General features: G+C 40.9%; 1 protein-coding gene across 4 annotated transcripts in view; it reads right to left on the bottom strand.

Moving 5' to 3' along the window:
• gbe1b (glucan (1,4-alpha-), branching enzyme 1b) overlaps window positions 1–21,184 on the bottom strand; it is a 600,154-nt gene that overhangs the window by 98,051 nt on the left and 480,919 nt on the right. For all 4 annotated transcript variants that reach the window (XM_041211102.1, XM_041211103.1, XM_041211105.1 and 1 more), the window contains exon 13: window positions 3,069–3,253. In XM_041211102.1, coding sequence (XP_041067036.1) covers window positions 3,069–3,253 — 185 coding nt within the window. The remainder of the gene's footprint in view (window positions 1–3,068; window positions 3,254–21,184) is intronic.

The raw sequence follows: 21,184 nt of genomic DNA, 5'->3' as shown, positions 1-21,184 counted from the left end.
GATATGCTCTGCATCGTTGTTGAAGTTACATTGTTTCATAGTTTGTCATTGTGAGATTTGAACTCTTGATCTTGGGGTTACAAACCCAGTACCATAACCACTTGGCTATTTAGGCCAAGCTCTGCATCGTTGTTGAAGTTGAAGTGCTGCAGATATCATGTCAATTGTTCCTCTGGCAGACTGGAAGCACACTGGAACTCTGGAAGGATCTCCTCTGCAATTGGCAAGAAGCAATTAAGACGTAAGCTAGGATTTTGCCAACAGTTGAGGGCAACACACTATGCCCCTAATTTTTTTTTTAAACAGCTCAACATGCCTTTATTTTTGAAGACTGTGATCATCATAGCATCCCTAACATCACTTGGAATTTCTTCATTCTGCCAGAGCTTCACAAATAGGCCATGTAATCAAGAGATCAGTGTGTCTTTGTTTTTCAGTACTTCTGCAGGACCAGAAGTTTTGTTGCTTTTCATCTGGCAGTTATCACTTCATCAAGCATTGGATCATTGTCTAGCTCACTCTTGATTGTGGGAGGTTCTTCAGCTGGTACAATTCCAACATGGGGTTCTAATCGAGTACAGATATCCCTCATTTAAAGTGTGTTCTAGTATCACACTTTCGTTTGACCGCAGTTTATAAATTAAGGGCATTCCCAAACATCGCTGCCTCCACTTTTATTTTAGCATAGTTACCGTGCATGCTCAATCATTTTTAAAAACAAACTACCCCTTGGCCATATCTCTCCCCACCCTCCCACTCACTGCTTTCGTCTCTGACCATCATGCTCACCAATTCACTCGCTCGACCCTCCCCCTCCCTCCTTCCCACTTGCAGCTGCTCTCACTTCCTTTCTCACAGCAAGAGCCTGGGAGAGGCAAGTGACGAGTGAGAGGGAGTGGGAGTGGGAGAGGGAGTCAGCGAGCGGTAGCATTGGCGAGCAGAAGGTAAGTAGCAAGAATTAGTAAGTTAAGAGTTTTAAGTTATTAAAATTTAGTAAGAGGATTTTTGGGCCAGTTAGGTTCAAGGCAGCCAATGGATTTTTAATGCAGAAATTACAGGTCAGGAACATAACCCGCCCTTATTATATGGTTGAATATGGGTAAGTGATTTTCATTTAGCATGCCTTTTTTAAGGAACACATCAGGAGTGTTAAATAAGGAATAGCTGTAGTTCTACAACGTTCTCTTTCCAGTGAGTGTTGATACTGTCTTTGAGGAGAGTCTTGCCACCTTTGGATCTTATTGATGTTGGTCCGTGTGTTGAGTGTCCTTAGATCTCTTTGGTTGTCTTGAAAAACACATGCATGTCAGTGAGGAGTGGAATTTCCTCAGCTTTTTCTGCCCACACAGAGAATTGTACTCTTGCCCTGGTTTTTGTCCTGCGTCCTGATAGAATCTATATAAATGCAACTTCCAAGGATATCTTCACATTCTAGCACTGAGACAGATTCCTTCAATTGTACTGGGAGGCCACTCCCAATTTTTTCCCTTCCCTCTCTTACTTGCAAATTTTACATATGGGAATATTAAATTCTCAATCCTGTTCAAACTTAAGTTATATCTCCAATATAAATACTATATCCATACCCTTCCATGTTTAATAATGCTTCTAACTCTTCTATTTTGATTTGAATGTTTTATGTATACACATACATTCCTAATTCCAGTTATTTGACCCTTTTTCCCTGGCTTTTACATTTAATCTTCTGACAACCCTTGGTCCTGTCTACAACAGAATTTTTATCTTTCTTTACCTCATTTCTCCTCCAATTGTATTTTCTCAATACTTATTTCAGCTAACCCTCTGCTTCTATTGCAACAGCTTTATTAATTCTGCTCTCACTCGAGAGTCTCAAAGTGAGACTTACCCCCATCCTCTACCACGATTGTCTAAATCCTCCTCCACAAGGGTACTGGTGCTGGTTTTCTTTAAGAACAGCCCATCAGTATAGCTGAGGATAGCCCTATATATTAGCCACTAGACAGATGCGGATAATTGGGAATCCAGATGGGATCTCATCATGGGCTTGTGAATGGATATTTGAATTTCTTTGTGCGCTTGTTGGTAAAATGGTATGAAAAACAGAGCATGGAAGTGATTTTCGATTGTTGTGAGTGTTTTATGCCCTTGGTGGCTGAATGGTGGTAGATATTAGGTTAAGATTTATGTGAAGTACATTTGTCTGCTTTGTACGAATGAATGTAAGGGAATTTTTACCAAAATTTCTCTCTTTAAAATTAGTGCAAATGGTTAAAAGGGATCACCACAGTCGCACCTGGTTAGTCAGCAACTTCTGTCTGCAACACTGAGGCACTTCCTCTTGGTTCTTCATATTGCTCCATGGCTGGCAGAGTGGGGTTTCCCTCACATTACAACTGGATCTTTTGTAGAATCATTGAAGGAGGTTGATTGCTATTAATCTTCCTCTCCTTAGCTTATTCAGTGTACAACTTGAAGATTATCATCCTTGAGGTCTTGTTTCACAATCACTCCTTAAACCTCTTCCTCAAGACCTCAACTTCCTTCAACTGAATGTCAGGCTGACTAAAGTTATCATCTTCAGTCTCCAAAACCAACTCCCATTCCCCTCCTGTTTGACACAAATTCTCTGCATCCTGTTTGACCCAGAGCTGATGTTGAAATGCTGTATCTAATTACCTGGGCTATTCAGTTACACCTCAACAGTGCCTGTTCCAGCCTCCCTTACCACCCAAAAATCCTTGTAAAGGAGGAAAATCTCCCTCGGAGAGAACAAGAGCAATAATGACAAAAGTGAGTGACAGCAAGATTGAGAGAGAATGAGAGAGAGAGAGAGAGAGAGATGGAGTGATAGAGCAAGAGAGAACAAGAGCAAGATCGAGGGTGTGAGAGCGAGAGAGCAAGCATGAATGAATGAGAGCATGTGAGACGAAGCGAGTGAACATGAGAGGGGAAGAAAAAGAGCACAACTAAGAGGAAGCAGGATTGAAAGCAAGAGAGAACAAGTGCAGGAGTGAGAGAGAGAGAGAACAAGAGCAAGAAAGAGGGAGAGATAGAGCACCTGAGATTGAGAAAGAGCACCCACTCACCGGTGACGCAGCAAGCCAACCATATTTCTCTTCCAAATTGTTCATGTCCGCGTCGAAAGTGTTCAACTGACTGTAGCGAAGGAGATTATTATCCAGAAGATTAAATTGCCGTCGGGCGTAATGGTAACTTTCATTATTACCAGTCCTGGGAAAGTCCAGCCATTCAGGGTGTCCAAATTCATTGCCTGTAACAAGTAAAGGGAATGATGAAAGCTTTTAAAACTGATGCAGAACAACACAATGACCTTTCCTTACTAAGCAGCTGGTTGCTTTCCTCATACCCAGCATCAACCAGTTAAATGGAGCAGTTTATGGCTGGGTATCCTTCTCTGTTTTATGCCATAGCGTCAGCCATGTTTCAGTGATTGTGGGTTGGCAGAAGATTGTGGGTTCAAGTCAGAGTCCAGAGACTCAAGGACAAGATCCAGGCTGATGTTCCCTGTGCAGTACTGAAGGAGTTCTGCACTGTCGATGATGCCATCTTTTGGACTGGATGACAAACCAAGGTTCAGTCTTCCCTCTCAGGCGGATGTAACAGATTCCACAGCCATTATTTTGATGAACAGGAGGGGCGTTGTCCCTGGTGCCCTGGCCAATATTTATTCCTCAATTAACATCACTCAAACACATCAGTGCTGTTTGCAGGATCTTGCTGTACACAGGGGCTGGCACATTTCCCACAACAACATTTCAAGAAGTACTTCATTGGCTGTAAAGTGCTTTGGGGCATCTTAAGATTGTGAAAGACGCTACATCAATGCAAATTTTGCTTCCCTTGATTCCTTGGTCTCCTTTCCTTCAGTTACTGGGCTAAGAGTGGACAGATCTCATTGAAATCAAGGCAAAGGCGAAAACTTATGAATGGCTTAAGCTTCCAGTGTGTGGCAGGAGCACGCCACTAGGGTGTTGCTATCTGAACTGCAAAAATTGTTTTATTTGTGCAAGAAGCCTTACATGTCAATTAGTTGGCAGGAAGATTTAAAAATGCATCGCTGGGAATATTAATGGACAAACATTTAGTTTGTCTGTATGACATTCTCCAACCCTACCACTCATTTAATGGACAAGGTGACCTCATCTCTTTTAAATGGCTTAATGCTCGCACTGAAACAGCACATAGTGAAATTTCATACATTGTCCTGCTAAAATCATATTCACTAAGTTTAATACTTAAATGAGCATTTTCACATTATTTCAGGTGCAGTGTTCAAGGCATACCTTAATTCAATGAGTTATAGAAAGAGATCGAAAAAAAAGAACAGACTTGCATTTATATTGCGCATTTCACCACAAGACATTCAGGATTAATATACCAATGCAAACTGTTTATGTTAATTATTAGATGAACCCTTGGCTCGCAGTATTGGCCAGTTTCGGCAACAAGTTCTGAGTATCTGATCATAATCTGAATGAAATTCCGAGCACAAAGGGTGCCCTGAGGAGTACAGGTGATTCCCATTACTCCACTTTCACAATTTAGTAGACATTACTCAGTTCTGAATCGAATTTTGTTTGTCTGAGTCCAGCCCAACTGCTGGATGATAGTGTATCTGTACCAACCTCCGGCAGATGGAGCACTTCACTTAGCAAATAAAATGGTTCTAAGAATCAGGTTGACAGAAAGAATGGAGGAGAGAGTGTTTTGTAATTGTGTGCTATTTATATTGTATTCTAGTGCTCTTAAACTACCTTCTGAATGCTGAACTCAAAAGCTAAGTAGTTGTAAACAGAAGCATCAACAACTAGGAATGGAAAATTAGTGACTTGCATTTTTTTTGTTTCAAATGGAGAAATTCTTGCTTTGCAAGCTCATCACCAGCTGTGTGATACAAAGAATAAATGAGTGTTCTTATTGAAAGAGGTTCCTTCGCCTTGTCTTTATGCTGTTCAACAAAAACTATCTGGCCACCATCTTATTGCCATTTACAGGAGTGTGTTATGCACAAATCCACATTTCCTACTTTATAAGTGATTACAGTTCAAAAGCTTTTCATTGGCTTTAAAGCACTCTGGGATGTCCTGAGATTGTGAAAAGCACCATAAAATAATGCAGGTGCGTTCTTCCTTCCTACTTTGTCTCATTATGCTCAATTATTATGTTTCATTCCACTCAAGAAGCTCAACATACCCAGGACAATGAAGCCATCCACCACTTAAACATTCACTTCCTCCATCAGTGACACACAGTAGCAGCAGTGTGTACCATCTACAAGATACACTGCAGCAACTCACCAAGCCTCCCCTGACAACACGTGCCAAACCCGCGACCTCTACCACCAGCAAGGGCAGCAGGCGCATGGGAACACCATCACCTGCAAGTTCCCTTCCAATTTCCTGACTTGGAACAATATCGCTGTTCCTTCACTGTGGCCAGGTCAAAATCCTGGAATTCTCTCCCTAACAGCACTGTGGGTGTAACTACACTACAAGAACTGCAGCAGTTTAAGAAGGCAGCTCACCACTACCTTCTCGCGGGTAATTAGGAATGGCCAATAACTGCTGGCCTAGCCAGTGACACTCACATTCAATGAATGAATTGAAAAAAAAAACTTATACGAATGTCAGTTGTCCATATTGAGTCAGTGACCCTGATCAAATGTAATACTCCGTATGTTTCACTTTACTGTGGAATCAAGCAGATAAACTGAACACCAGCAACTTGAGCACAAAATCCACGGTGACATTTCCAACTCAGTGCAGCACTGCCTCAATACTGTCAGAGGTGCTGTCTTTCAAATTAGATGTTAGACCGAGGCCCAATAAACCTTCTCAGGTGAAGGAGGCTGTGGGTGTAATGGAAGAGCGAAGAAAGGTATTGTGGAGGAAGGTAACAAGGTCAGAGCCTGTGGTTCTCATTCAGAAACTGATTGAGTTGTGTATTTGGAGCAGTTTCTGATGCGATTTTCAGTATCAGAGATTTTTCTTTATCTACCTATGTTCTTCAGGGATTCTGCTGATTACCCAATAGGAGTGAAACATCCGCACCTTTACAGGACATACAAACAGAATAGGATCAGGAGGAGGCCTCTCAGCCCCTCAAGCCTAGCTGATCTGATTTTAACCTCAACTTCACATTCCTGTCTACCTCTGAATATGAATATTTGAATTGGGAGTAGGAAATAGTTTGTGGTCACCATTAGATTCGATATTTCTTTCAATTCCAGAGTTATTAATTGAATTTAAATTCCACCAGCTGCCATGGTGGGATTTGAACCCATGTCCCCAGAGCATTAGCCTGGGCCTCTGGGTTATTAGTCCAGTGAAATTATCACCATGTCACCACCTTCACCCATTCCTTCCATCCCACCTGATCTAAGGAATATAGGACAATTTAACAGGCCTTTTAGCCCCTCGAAACCAAAGAGATCATGGCTAAACTGCGAGTAAACTTTATATACACAGCTGCCTTTGCCCTATATCCCTTAATACCTTAACAAAAATCTATCAATCTCAGTTTCAAAATTAACAATTGATCTAGTGTCAATTGCTGCCTGTGGAAAAGTGTTCCAAACTTCCACCACCCTGCGACTGCAGAAGTGTTTTCTAATTTCACTGCTGAATGGACTGGCTCTAATTTTCAGATTCTGTACCTTAATCCTAGAGTTCCCAACCAGCAGAAGTAGTTTGCATCTATCTGTTCTCTTGAATATCTTGAAAACCTGGATCAAATCACTCCTTAACCTTCTGAATTCCGGGAAAAACAACCCAAGTTTGTGTAAAACAAAAATAAAAATACCTGGAAAAACTCAGCAGGTCTGGCAGCATCTGTAACTTCTCCTTGTAATTCAACCCTTAGTGCTCAGGTATTATTCTAGCAAATCTGCACTGAGCTCCGAGGCCAATCTATCCTGAGATGCAGTGCCCAGGATGAAACATAGCACTGAACGTTGGTGTGGTCTAATGTGGGCTTTGTAAAGCTGAAACATGAATTCTACCCTACTGGATTCTCATCTTCTAGACATAAGAGCCAGCGTTCTACTAACATTTTTGATTATTTTCTATGCCTGGACTCCACAAGTCTCTTTGGACCTCCACTGTTTCAAGCTTTTCAACATTTAGAAAGTGCACAGTTCTATTTGTTTAGGTCTGAAAAGGATAATTTCACACTTGCCTGTACTGAAATCCACCTGTATTCACTTAACCTATCAATATATCTTTTAATTTTATGCTTACATCTGCAAACATAGACATGTGGCTTTCTATCCCATCATCTAAGTTTGTCTTCAATTCCACGAGCTTCAACTTTAGCTAACTGGGTCTTATAAGGAACTTGATCAAATGACTTCTGGAAATCCATATAAATAACTTCCACAGACATTCTCCTGTCGACTACTTTAGCCAGTTCTTTGAAAAAGTCAATGAAATTCATCAGGCATGATCTACCCTTTACAAATGCATGTTGTTCCATCACACCATCCTTAATTATAGATTCCAGCAATTTCCCAACAACAAATGTTACGTTAACTATTCTATAATTCTATGGTTTCCTTCACTCACCTTTCTAAAACAACAGAGTAACATATGCACAGAATAATATTTGAATTGAGTAATATATGCAAAGTGCTGCTCTTTGTATCTCTCCCATTCGGACGACATGTGCTAATTTTTGCATTCTTGTAAGCTTTTCTTTTAGTTTTAAGTTGTCTCTTACCTCTTTGGTTGTCCATGGCTGACTTTTTTTTTTGGAAGTAAGTGTCTGAGTCATGTTAATTTCTTTTTGGAACACCTCCCACTGATCTTCTGACATTTTACCCATTACCAAATTTGCCCATTTTACTGTGGACAGTCTGTGTCCACTGGAGTTTGCCCTCATGAAATCTAGAATTTTAGTAGCTGTTTTGTGTTTCTCTTTTTCAAACACTATAATGAACTCGATCATCATATGATCACCATAAGATAAATGTTCACACATCTTCACACATCTGGCTCGTTACTCATGAATAAAAATGGCCCATCCCCATCTATATGAAAGTTCAAATCCTCCACTAAAACCATTCTGCTTTTACCACAAGCTCATTTAATCTCTGCTTATCTACTTCACTGCTGCTACCAGGGACCGATGCACGATTCCCACTTCAGTCTCAAATTCTTTTCTGTTGTTAAATTCTGCCCATAAAGTCTGCACTATCTCTTTGCTTCTCATTATATCATCTCTCATTTTTGAAGTTATTCCCCTCTACCAGATTCTGATGACAACCACGAAACTATTGCCGACAGTCATAAAAACTCATCCATTAGGGAAGGAAATCTGCTGTCCTTACCTGGTCTGACCTACATGTGACTCCAGACCCACAGCAATGTGGTTGACTCTTAAATAGGCCCTTTGAACAAGGGAAATTAGGGATGGGCAATAAATGCTGGCCTAGTCAGCGACACCCACATCCAATGAACAAATAATTTTTAAAAATTCTGTGCCGGCTCTCTGCAACAGCAATTCACCTAGAGCCATTCCTCCATATCTCCCTGTAGCCCTACACATTTTTCCTCTTCAGATAATGATCCAATTCCCTTTTTTTCCTGATTGAACCTACCTCCACCACACTCTCAAGCAATGCATTCTAGATCTTAACCACTCACTGCATATGAAAATTCTTCTCCATGTTGCTTTTGATTCTTTTGCCAATTACTATAAACCTGTGCCCTCTGGTTCTCAATCCTTCTTCCAATGGAAACGGTTTCTCCCTTTCTACCCTGTCCAGTTCCCTCATGATTTTGAATACCTCCATCAAATTTCTTCTCAACTTTCTCTTCTCCAATGAGAACTGTCCCAACTCCTCCAATCTATGTTATTGAAGTCATTCATCCCTGGAACAATTCTCGTGAATCTTTTCTGTACTCTCTCTAATGCCTTCACATCATTTCTAAAATTTGATGCCCAGAACTGTATGCAATACTTCACTTGAAGCCAAACCGTGTTTTATACAGTTTATCAAAACGTCCTTACTCTGTGCCACTATTTATAAAGCCCAGAATGCCATATGCTTTATTAACCATGCTCTCTTTTGCTCTATTATATTTCTAACACATTTATTTCTCTCTTCTGATTTAAATAGTTTACATCTTTTAGTTTTTTCTTCACCTGTCATGCCTAATGTACAATTTATGATGGTTACTCTACTCACTTTCTTTTTGTTTCTTTTAGAATTATTTACACTATCCTTTCCACCCGAGTCTTCCCCTTCCACTTCATTTATTAGATTAAAGTTCTTGTTACCACTCTATTTATTCTTTCTGTCAAGAACTAACCAGGTGGAGCCAATTGCCCCAATGGTACAGTTCCTTCCTGCCCCAATCCTGGTGCCGGTGTTCCAAACACCTCTTTCTCACACCACTCCTTCAGCCACATCTTTATCTCCTGAATCTGTCTATTTGTGCAACCCTTAAGTAACACTAGAGATTTTTAATAACTTAGTTCCTAGCGCCTGGTGCTTGCTGAACAGGACAGCTTCCCAAAATGGACCACAGCAACTGGACCTTCCCCCTCCAATATATTTTCAAGCTGATTGAAAATGTCCCTCACCCTGGCAAGGTGGGTAAACCCGCAATGTTAGATCAGGAGGGCAGGAGACACAGGCAGAGAATTGAGATACCTAATCCCCATGCATAACTTAACGGTGACCTCAGTATATAAAAACGTTTGACTGAACTAAGACTCTGGGATGCCACAAGGATTTAGGAACAGGAGGAAGCTATTTAGCCCCATGAGCCTGTTCTGACCTTCAATTACATCATGGTGGATCTGTACCTTAACTCTATTTATCTTCCTTGGCTCCATATTTCTTAATACCTTTTTCAAAAAAAACTTTTCCTTAATACTAATTCCACCATCTTCTCACTACAACATTTAGCCATGTTGTATAGAACCTTGGTGAGGCCACAGCTGGAGTACTGTGTGCAGTTCTGGTAGACACATTATAGGAAGGATGTGATTGCACTGGAGGGGGTGCAGAGGAGATTCACCGGGATGTTGCCTGGGATGAAACTTTTAAGTTATGAAGAAAGGTTGGAAGACTTGGGTTGTTTTCGTTGGAACAGAGAAGACTGAGGGGCAACCTGATCGAGGTATACAGGATTATGAGGGGCATGGACAGGGTGGATAGGGAGCAGCTGTTCCCATTAGTTGAAGGGTCAGCCCCAAGGGGACATAAGTTCAGGGTGAGGGGCAGGAGGTTTAGGGGGGATGTGAGGAAAAACTATTTTACTCAGAGGGTGGTGAGGGTCTGGAATGTGCTGCCTGGGAGGGTGGGTGGAGGCAGATTGCCTCACATCCTTTAAAAAGTACCTGGATGAGCACTTGGCACGTCATAACATTCAAGGCTATGGGCCAAGTGCTGGTAAATGGGATTAGGTAGGTAGGTCAGGTGTTTCTCACATGTTGGTGTAGACCCGATGGGCCAAAGGGCCTATTCTGCACAGTGATTCTGATTCCATGTCACGGACTCAACTTTCCTCCTCGATCATGTTATTGACTGCCTCCTTGTAAAGAAATACCTCTTAACATCAGTCCTAAACCCGTCCTTCACATTCTGAGGCTGAGCTCATTTTCTCCACTTCTGAAAAGTGTGACCAGATTTATTTACTCTTTGACAGCAATGATTCAGTTGGTAACAGTCTCACTCTGAGTCAGAAGATTGTGAGCACCTAATCCAGGCTGAACTCCAGTGCAATACTGAGAGAGCATTGCATTGTTGGAGATGCCATCTTTCGGATGAGAAATTAAACTGAGGCACGACTTCCCCTCTCAGCAGGATGTAAAAGGTTCTATGGCACTATTCTGCTTTCTGTTGGCAAGATTAATGCCTCAATAAAACATCACTCAAGCAGCTATACATCATCACACTGCTGTCTGTGGGAGTTTGCCATGTGCAAGTTGGTTACAGTTTTTCCTACATTAAAATAACGATTACATTGAAAAAAAAATAATTGACTGTAAAGCGTTTTGGGAGATCCGGAGGTCAGGAAAGGCGCTATAGAAATGCAAGGCTTTCTTTCTCTTCCATCTCTCACACGTCTCCAAAGGGTCTTTTCAAAGCAGAGCTTATGCTGTTCCTCACAACTCTTCAGCAGTAGGTATCCTCCTTTGCACACTCCTTGAGAGTGTGGAAGCACAAAGTGTGCTGGGGCCCAAGTGTGATTAGGTACAAGTGTTAACTTGGGAATTTGGTACAAGTGGGAATCTCTCTAGTAAATTCGTCTATTGTTTAGATTAGCAGTCAGACACTGACTTTTTAAACTGCAAACTAGTTAAGTAGTCTAGTTAACAGAAACTGTTTGCAGTGATCTGTCGTCAATCACAAAGTGAATAGGTGTTAATCACTCTAATGGGAAGCTGATTTAGCAGTTGTAACTTGGATGTGAGTCATCAGTTTTCTAGAAAAGTAGATTGGTTTTGCTATTGTACAGAGTGCAATGATGAACAGCTGCTAGCTTGGAAATTTGGTGCAGAGGAACAAGGTGGTGCTGCCTTTCATATTTTTTTTTAGAGCCTCCAGAAGTTGGTGAGTATTTCATGGCTTTAATTAAATGAGAAAGTAGGTGATTGGTGAGTTTTTAAGATTTTATTCCTCTAAATGCAGGCACTACTGGGGAGATAAGAATTGCATTAAATTTGTAACTTAACTAGTTAAAATACTTGGCACAATTACAGACAACGAGTGATTGATATTTCTAAACTTGAAACCCAATTAGTTAAATTAAACACAATAAGGATGACAGGGCAGGTGATGTGTTGCAGCTGTAACACATGGGTTCTGGTGGACACCAGTATGATCTTTGGTAACCACGTCTGCATTAAATGTCTGTAGCTTGAGGAACTTTGGCTCCAAGCTGATGAGTTGGAGTCTAAGCTTTGGACACTGCAATTGGACAATCCAGCAGGGCAGTCACACCTCTTAGGTTAGGTAATTCAAATTTCTCCCATGGTTAGGGATAAGAGGGTGCGACTATGAGTGAGGCAGGTATGGGGAAACAAGGTAGCAATAGAGGAGCCTCAGCCCTTGCAATTGCCCAACAGGTTCAAGATTCTTGCAACTTGTGTGGATGGCAGCAGAGACACCAGGGAAGGATGTGCCAACTGACTACGGCACCGTATGCAGGGATCCATTCAGGCTGGGGGAGCAAAGAGCAATGTAGTTGTTGTAGAGACAGTAGTTAGGGGATAGATAATATTCTCTGCAGCTGAGAGAGTCATGAAGGCTGTGGTGCCTGCAAGGTGCCAGAGTTAAGGACATCTCCTCAGGACTAGAGAGGTACTTGGAGTGGGAAGAGAAGGATCCAGTTGTTTTGGTCCACATGGGTACCAACAACGTAGATAGGACTAAAAGGTTCTGCAGAGGGAGTATGAGCAGCTAGGGACTAAATTAAAAAGCAGAACCACAAAGGTAATAACCTCTGGATTACTACCTGCACCATGACAAAATTGACAAGGGTAAATTAGGTTAGCAAGTTGAATGCATAGCTCAAACATTGGTATGGAAGGAACGGGTTTCGCTTCTTGGAGCACTGGCACTAACACTGAGGAAAAAGGGAGCTATACCATCCGGACAGCCTTCACCTGAACCCTGCTGGGACCAGTGTACTGGCGAATTGTATAACTAGCTGCAGCATTTGTAACACGATGGATGAATTGATAGCACAAATAGAAATAAATGGGTATGATAGATATGATGGATATGGTAGACATTCCAGAGACATGGTTCTGAAGTGACCATGGCTGGGACCTTGATATTCGAGGGTATTTGACATTTCACAAGCATAGGAAGAAAGGAAAATGAGATGGGTAGCTCTCTTATCAAGGATGAGATCAGTACAGTGGTGAGAAAGGATCTTAGTATGGAGGATCAAAATGTCATATCAGTCTGGGTGGACAAAAGGGAAGAAGTCACTGGTGGGAGTGGTTTATAGGCCACCTGACAGTAGATACACTATAGGACAGAGTATAAATCAATAAATAATAGAGGCTTGTAAGAAAGGTATTGCAATAATCGTGGGGAGTTTTAAACAAAAACAGAAAATGCTGGAAAAACTCGGCAGGTCTGGCAGCATCTGTGAAGAGAGAAATAGAGTTAACCTTTCAAGACTCAAAACATTAACTCTTTTCTCTCTCTACAGATGCTGCCAGATCTGCTGAATTTTTCAGCATTTTCTGTTCTTATTTCAGGTTTCCAGCATCCACAGTATTTTGCTTTTATCTTCATAAAAATTGAATGAATCAAATTGACAAAAGTAGCCTGGAGGATGGATTCATAGAGTGTATTCGGGACAGTTTCTCTTTTTTTGGTATTAATTTATGGGATGTGGGGTCGCTGGTTAGGCCAGCATTTATTGCCCATCCTTAATTGTCCTTGAGGTGGTGGTGGTGGTGGTGGTGGTGGTGGTGGTGAGCTGCCTTCTTTAACAGTACATTCTGAAACCGACCAGGGAACAGTCTATTTTAGGCCTGATAATGTATAATGAGACAGGGTTAATTAATGACCTCATAGTAAAGAATCCTCTAGATAAGTGTGGTCATAACATGTAAGAATTTCACATTCAGTATGAGGGTGAGAAAATTGGGTCTGAAACTAGTGTCTTAAACTTAAATAAAGGTAATTACAAGGGTATGAAGACAGAGTTGGCTAAAGTAGAATGGCGAAATAGGTTAAAAGGTAAGACAGTAGAGCAGCAGTGGCAGACATTTAAGGAGATTTCGCATAACTCTCAACAAAGATATATTCCATTGAGAAAGAAATACTCTACAAGAAGGATGTACCATCGGTGCCTAACTACGGAAATTAAGGATGGTATCAAATGGAAAGAAAAGATGTACAGTGCTGCAAAGATTAGTGGTAGGCCAAAGGATTGGGAAAATGTTAAAAACCGGTAAAATACGAGTAAAGAAAAATAAAGAGGAAGAAATTGGAATATGAGAGAAAATTGTCAAAAAAAACCAGTAAAAGCTTTCACAAGAATATAAAAGGAAAAGAGTAGCTAAAGTAAGCGTCAGTCTCTTCAAGAGTAAGAGTGGGAAATTAATAATGGGAAATGAGGAAATGGCAGAGACGTTGAATAAGTATTTTTGATTGTGTCTTCACAGAAGACAACACAGGAAGCATCAAGAGAATAGTAGAAAATGAAGAGAAAAGGGAGGGAGGAACTTAGAACAATCACAATCATTAAAGAAAAAATACTAGGAAAACTAATGGGATTAAGGGCTGTCAAATTCCATGGACTTGATGCCCTATATATCCTAGGATGTTAAAGGCTCTGGAGATAGTGGATGCATTGGTTGTAATCTTCCAAAATTCCCTGTTTTCTGAAAATGTCCCTGCGGATTGGAAAACCACAAATATATCACAACTAATTAAGAAAGGAGGGAGACAGAAAGCAGGAAACAATAACCCAGTTAATCTAACATCTGCCATTGAGAAAATGCTAGAATCTATTGTTAAGGAGGACATAGCAGGTCAATTAGAAAATCACAATACAATTAGATAGTGTCAACATGGTTTTGCAAAAGGAAAATAATTTGACAGACTTATTAGAGTTCTTTGAGGATGTAACAAGCAGGGTCGATAAAGGTGAATCAGTAGATGTAGTGTATTTAAATTTCCAAAAGGCATTCGATAAGATGCCACATAAAAGGTTACTGCACAAGTTAAGTGTTGGGGGTGATATATTACCATGAATAAAGGATTGGCTAACTAACAGGAGGCTGAGTTTGTATAAATGGGTCGTTTCAGGTTGGCAAACTGTAACTAGTGCACCTCAACTGGGATCAGTGCTGGGGCCTCAACTATTTACAATCTACCTTCATGACTTAGACGAAGGGACAGACTGCATTGTAGCCAATTTTGATGATACAAAGATAGGTAGGAAGGCAAGTTATGAGGAGGATGCAAAGAATCCACAGTGATATAGATATGCTAAGTGAACTGGCAAAAAATTGGCAGATAGAGTATAATGTGAGGCCGGTCACTTTGGCAGAGAGTAGAAAAACAGAATATTATTTAAATGGAGAGAAACCTCAAAATGCTACAGCACAGAGGGATCTGGGTCACTGTACATGAATCACAAAAAGTTAGTATGCAGGTACAGCAAATGATTAGGAAGGCAAATGGAATGTTCATGTTTATTGCAAGGGGAATGGAATATAAAAGTAGGGAGGTTTTACTAGGGCTGTACAGGGCCTTAGTGAGAGACCACATCTGAAGAACTCTGTACAGTACTTTGTCTCCTCATTTAAGTAGGGATATAATTGCATTGGAAGAAGTCCAGAGAAGGTTTACCAGGCTGATTTCTGTGATGAAAGGGTTATGATGAAAGGTTGAGCAGATTGGGTGTATAGTCATTAGACTTTAGAAAAATTAAAGGGGATCTTATTGAAACATAGAAGATTCCAAGGGGGCTTGACAGGATAGATGCAGAGAGAATGTTTCCCCTCATGGGGGAATCCAGAACTAGGGGCACAGTTAAAAAATAAGGGGTCTCCCAGTTAAGACCGAGGTGAAGAAAAATTTATTTTCTCAAAGGGTCATTAAGTCTTTGGAATTCTCCTCCATAGAGAGCAGCGGAGACTGGGTCATTGAATCTTTCGAGGCTGAGTTAGGCTTTCGATCGATAAGGGAATTAAGGTTAACGGGGCGCAAACAGGAAAGTGGAGCTAAGGCCATAATCAGATCAGCCATGGTGGAACAGGCCTGATGGGCTGAATGGCCTTCTCTTGCTATCTCTTATGATCTTATGTTCTGTTATATTGATCAGGACTGAACACAATGTCTCAGGTACCATCTGATGAAGCCACTTGGACTTTGAGCATCTGAACTCCGTTGATAGTAACATAATAAGGAACCTATTATTTCATGCACCATTGCAATTACATTCACAATCAGAAGGAAGCGAGTTTGAAACTACCATCAGGGAATTAAAGAGAAGAGGGCAACTATGGGCTGAAACATGCTTATTACCCAAGGACTCAATTACAATTAAATGGGGAAGAGAGCTTTCTTCTTGCTACTGGCTAGTTGAGAGACTAGAGAGATCTTCTGTCTCAAGCAACACTAAACCAGTTATCAGGACAAGCAAAAGAGGAACCCAGAGAAGGTTACGAATGTAGGTAAGCACTCTACACTTCACTAATTGCACTCCTCAGACAGTGAACTCAAGATGTGGGGTAGAAGAAAATGAATGCACAATCTATCACAGGATAGCAAATTGTTTTCAAGCAAGGGTACAGTAATGTACTATCATTATGCTGCTGGGGGTTAGTAATTCCAAGCACCTGAGTCTAAATCCCTAGATGGCAGTTTTAAAAATCCGAATTCAGTTTAACATTTTTTTTTAGAAATTTGTATCGAGTGTACCAACATGGAAAAAAAGCAGCAAATAGGGTCAAAGGGGGGAAAATGGTAAAAAGGAAAAATTAATGGCTCTTAACTTAAATGCATGTAGCATTCGGAATAAAATAAATGTATTACTGGCACAAATAGAGGTCAATGTGTATGATCTTATAGCCATTATGTAGACATGGTTATAAGGAGATCAAAGCTGGGAACTAAACATTCAGGGGTACGTGACTTTTCGAAAAGACAGGCAGGAAGGAAAGGGTGGTGGGATAGCTTTGGTTAGTATGAGATGGAATAAGTACAATAACAAGAAACGATCTTGGATCAGAAGATGTAGAATCCATTTGGGTGGAGGTAAGAAATAACAAGGGGAAGATGACACTGGTTGGAGTAGTCTGTAGGCCCCATAACAGTAGCTATACTGTAGGACAGAGAATAAATAGGGAGATAATGAGGGGATGTAAAAAAGGCAGCACATTAATCATGGGTGACTTTAATCTTCATGTAGATTGGGAAAATCAAATTGGCAGAGGTAGGCACAAACAAGAATTCATACAGTGTATTTGGGACAGTTTCTTAGAACAATATGTTGTGGATATAAACAGGGATCAGGCTATTTTAGATTTGGTAATGAGACAGTTTTAATAAATGATCTCAGAGTAAAAGATTTCCTATGAAACAGTGACCATAACATGGCAGAATTTGGCATTCAGTTTGAGAGTGAGAAAATTGGGTAGAAAACAACTGTGCTGAACTTAAATAATGGTAATTACAAAGGAATGAGGGCAGAATTGGCTTGGGTGGACTGGGAAAGGAGTTTAGCAGAAAAGATGGTTGGTGAACAATTACAGACATTAAATAGTTCATAATTCACAACGAAGATATAACCCAGTCTGAAGGAGGATTCTAGGAAGGGGATAAACAACCATGATTAACTGAGGTTAAGGATAGTATCAAATTGAAAGAAAGAACATACAATGTGACAATGATTAGTGGTAAGCCAGAGGATTGGGAAAGTTTTAAAAACCAACAAAAGATGACCAAAGAATAATAGAGGGAGAAAATAAACTTTGAGGGTAAACTAAGTAATACAAAAATGGACAGTAAGAGCTTCTTTAAATATATAAAAAGGAAGAGAGGCCAAAGTGAACATTGACCCCTTAGAGAATGAAGTTGGGAAAGCAATAATGGGGAACCAGGAAATGGCAGAGGAGTTGAATAAATATTTAGCAACAGTCTTCATGGTAGAAGACACTAATACCAAAAATACTAAATAATCAAGGGGCAAAAGTAGGAGATGAAATAAATACAATAATTATCATTAGAGAAAAAGTACTAGGGAAAACAAATGGGGCTAAAGGCCGATAAGTCCCCTGGACTGGTTGGGGTGCATCCTAGGATATTAAAGGAAGTAGCTACAGAGATAGTGGATGCACTGGTAGTAATCTTCCAAGAATCCTTAGGTTCTGGAAAAGTCAGAGGATTGGAAGACTGCCAATGTAACACCCTTATTCAAAAAGGGAGGGGAACAAAAAACAGATAACTATAGGCCAGTTAGCTTGACGCCCATCATTGGGAAAATGTTAGAGTCTATTATACACAATGTAATAGCAGAGCATTTAGAAATGCATAATATAATCAAGCAGAAACAGCATTGCTTCATGAAAGGGAATTCATGTCTGACAAATTTATTAGAATTCTCTGAGGAGGTAACAAACACGATTGATAAAGGGGAACGGGTAGATGTAATAGATTTGGATTTCCAAAAGGCGTTCGATAAGGAAACTTTATAAGGTTACTTTATAAGATAAGAGCCCATGGTGTTGGGGGTAGTATATTAGCATGGATAGAGTATTGGCCAACTAACAGAAGGCAGAGTTGGGATGAGGGGGCACTTTCAGGACGGCAACCTGTAACTTGTGGAATGCCACAGGGATCACTGCTGGGGCCACAATTATTTAAAATACGTGACTTAGATGAGGAAAATAAATATACTATCATGTTTGCAGATGACACAAAAAATAGGTGGGAAGGCAAGTGGTGAGGATGACACAGAGTCTACAGAGGGATAAAGATGGGTTAAGTGAGTGGGCAAAAACTTGGCAGATGGAATATAATGTGGGAAAATTTGAGGTTATGCATTTTGGCTGGAAGAATAGAGGGGCTGAATACTATTTAAATGGAGAAAGACTGCAGAAAGCTGCAGCACAGAGGGATTTGAGGATCCTTGTGCATGAATCACAAAACGCTAGCATACAAGCACAGCAGGTAATAAGGAAAGCAAATTGAATATTGGCCTTTATTTCAAAGGGAATGGGGTACAAAATAGGGAAGTCTTGCTAAAACTATACAGGGCACTAGTTAGACCACACCTAGAATACTGTGAACAGCTTTGGTCCCCATATCTAAGGAAAGATATATTGGCATTGGACGCTGTCCAGAGAAGGTTCACTAGATTGATCCTGGATATGGAGGGATTTTCTTATGAGGAGAGGTTGAGAATGTCGGGCCTGTACTCATTGGGGTTTAGAAGAATGAGAGGCGACTTTATTGAAACATGTAAGATTCTTAGGGGGCTTGACAGGGTAGACGCTAAGAGGTTGTTTCCCCTTGCGGGAAAGTCTAGGACCAGAGAGCATAATCTCAGAATAAGGGGTTGCCCATTTAAAACAGAGACGAGGAGGAATTTCTTCTTTCAGAGGGCAGTGAATCCGTGGAATTCTCTACTGCAGAGGGCTGCAGAGGCTGGGTTGTTAAGTATATTCAAAGCTGAGATAGACATATTTTTAATCAGTAAGGGAATCAAAGATTATGAGGAAAAGGCAGGAAAGTGGAGTTGAGGATTATCAGGTCAGCCACGATCTCATTGAATGATGGAGCAGACTCGATGTGCCAAATGGCCTACTTCTGCTCCTACGTCTTATGATCTGATGGTGTCAGTAAAAATAACCATGAAGCTGTTAATTTGTTATAAAAATCCATGTCCCTTTAGGATACCTGTCATCATCATCACAGTTTTGGCCTGTATAAGACTCCATGGTCCCACCACAACATCATTGATTCTCATCTTGGCCCAATTTCAGGGATGAGCAATAAATGGTGACCCTGACGGCAATGCCCACATCCCAGAAATGAGAAAGAAAAACTAATACATTAGTAGGACCTTTGTTATCTGGCTACATATAACATTATATACTACTGAGAAAGGCCGAAGTTCCACCAAGGCTAGGAAATACCGGAATTACTACTTTAGGATGTAGCATATGCAGCCAAGTTTGGGTTTTAAAAGCTTATAAATGAAAACGATGAAAAGAAAGTGGCGGGAGGTATGGAGGGCTAGTTTATTCCAGTGCTAAGACATTTTTTTTAAAATTTAGCTCTGAGCTCCCGGAACTTGATGAACATCTTCCCTACTTTTTTTCCTAGTTGTTACCAATATGGATCTTTCCCCTCCAATATCTTCTCAAACTGGTTAAAAGGGTCTCTCCCCCGGGTGGGGTGGGTAACCTAGCGAAGATAAATCAGGAGGGGAGGTGTCAAAGCAGAAAATTGAAATTCCTAATCCCCACACATATATTAAAATTGGCCCCAGTGTATAAAAAAGGTTTGATTGAAGGAAGCCTCTTTGATCTCATAAGAATGTGTGGGTTGTATGCACAAAATAGCTGCCATATTTTCCTGTGAGTCACCTTGAAAGTAATTAAGAGTGCTAAAGTACTCCAAATAAATGCCCCTAAAATAAAATTAAGTTAATTTTGCTAAACTAAAATATATATAGAAAGTCAATTTCTCTATTCCCTCAATAGATGTAATCTGCAAAAATGAGAATTCATATTATAGAATGATACAGACTTGGCCAGTGACATCTGCAGGACATTGTAATGCCTCTACAGCCCATCTGTACTCATTAGAGTTTGGAAAAATGAGAGGTGACTTTATTGAAACATATAAAATTCTTAGGGGACTTGACAGGATAGATGCTGAAAGGTTGTCTCCCCTTGTGGAAGAGCCTAGGACCAGAGTAGGGGATATGCCAGGCCATGAGGTTACAGATTGTATTTCAGTACAATTGATGGCCCACAGCACCTCATGGATGCTGAGTCTTGAGTTGTTAGATCTGTCTGAAATCTATCCCATTTAGCGCACTACCACACAACACGATGGAGGGTATCCTCAATGTGAAGGCAGGACTTAGTCTCCACAATGACTGTGCGATACTGTCATGGACAGATGTATCTGCGGCAGGTAGGTTGGTGAGGATGAGGTCAAGTCTGTTTTGCCCTCCTGTTGGTTCCCTCATCACCTGCCACAGACCCAGTCTAGCAGCTATGTCCTTTAGGACTTGGCCAGCTCGGTCAGTAGTGGTGTTATTGAGCCACTCTTGGTGTTGGGCATTGAGAGTACATTCTGTGCCCTTGCCACCCTCAGTGCTTCCTCCAATTGGAGTTCAACATGGAGAAGCACTGATTCATCAACTGAGGGAGTGAGGTACATAGTAATCAGCGGGAGGTTTCCTTGCCCATGTTTGACCTAATGCCATGAGACTTCATGGGGTACGGAAACGATGTTGAGGACTCCCAGGGCAACTCTCTCCCGACTGTATACCACTGTGCCGCCACCTCTGCTGGGTCTGTCCAGGGATGGTGATGGTGGTGTCTGTGACATTATCTGTAAGATATGATTCCATAAGGATGACTATGTCAGGCTGTTGCTTGACTAGTCGGTGAGACAGCTCTCCCAATTTTGGCACTAGCCCCAGATGTAAGGAGAGCTTTGCAGGGTCGACAGGGCTGA

This window comes from Carcharodon carcharias, chromosome 18 (genome assembly GCF_017639515.1).
Source record: "Carcharodon carcharias isolate sCarCar2 chromosome 18, sCarCar2.pri, whole genome shotgun sequence".
Taxonomy (NCBI): Eukaryota; Metazoa; Chordata; class Chondrichthyes; order Lamniformes; family Lamnidae; genus Carcharodon; species Carcharodon carcharias.
Note: the sequence above shows the minus strand (reverse complement) of the source record. Positions and strands in the feature narration are given on the sequence as shown.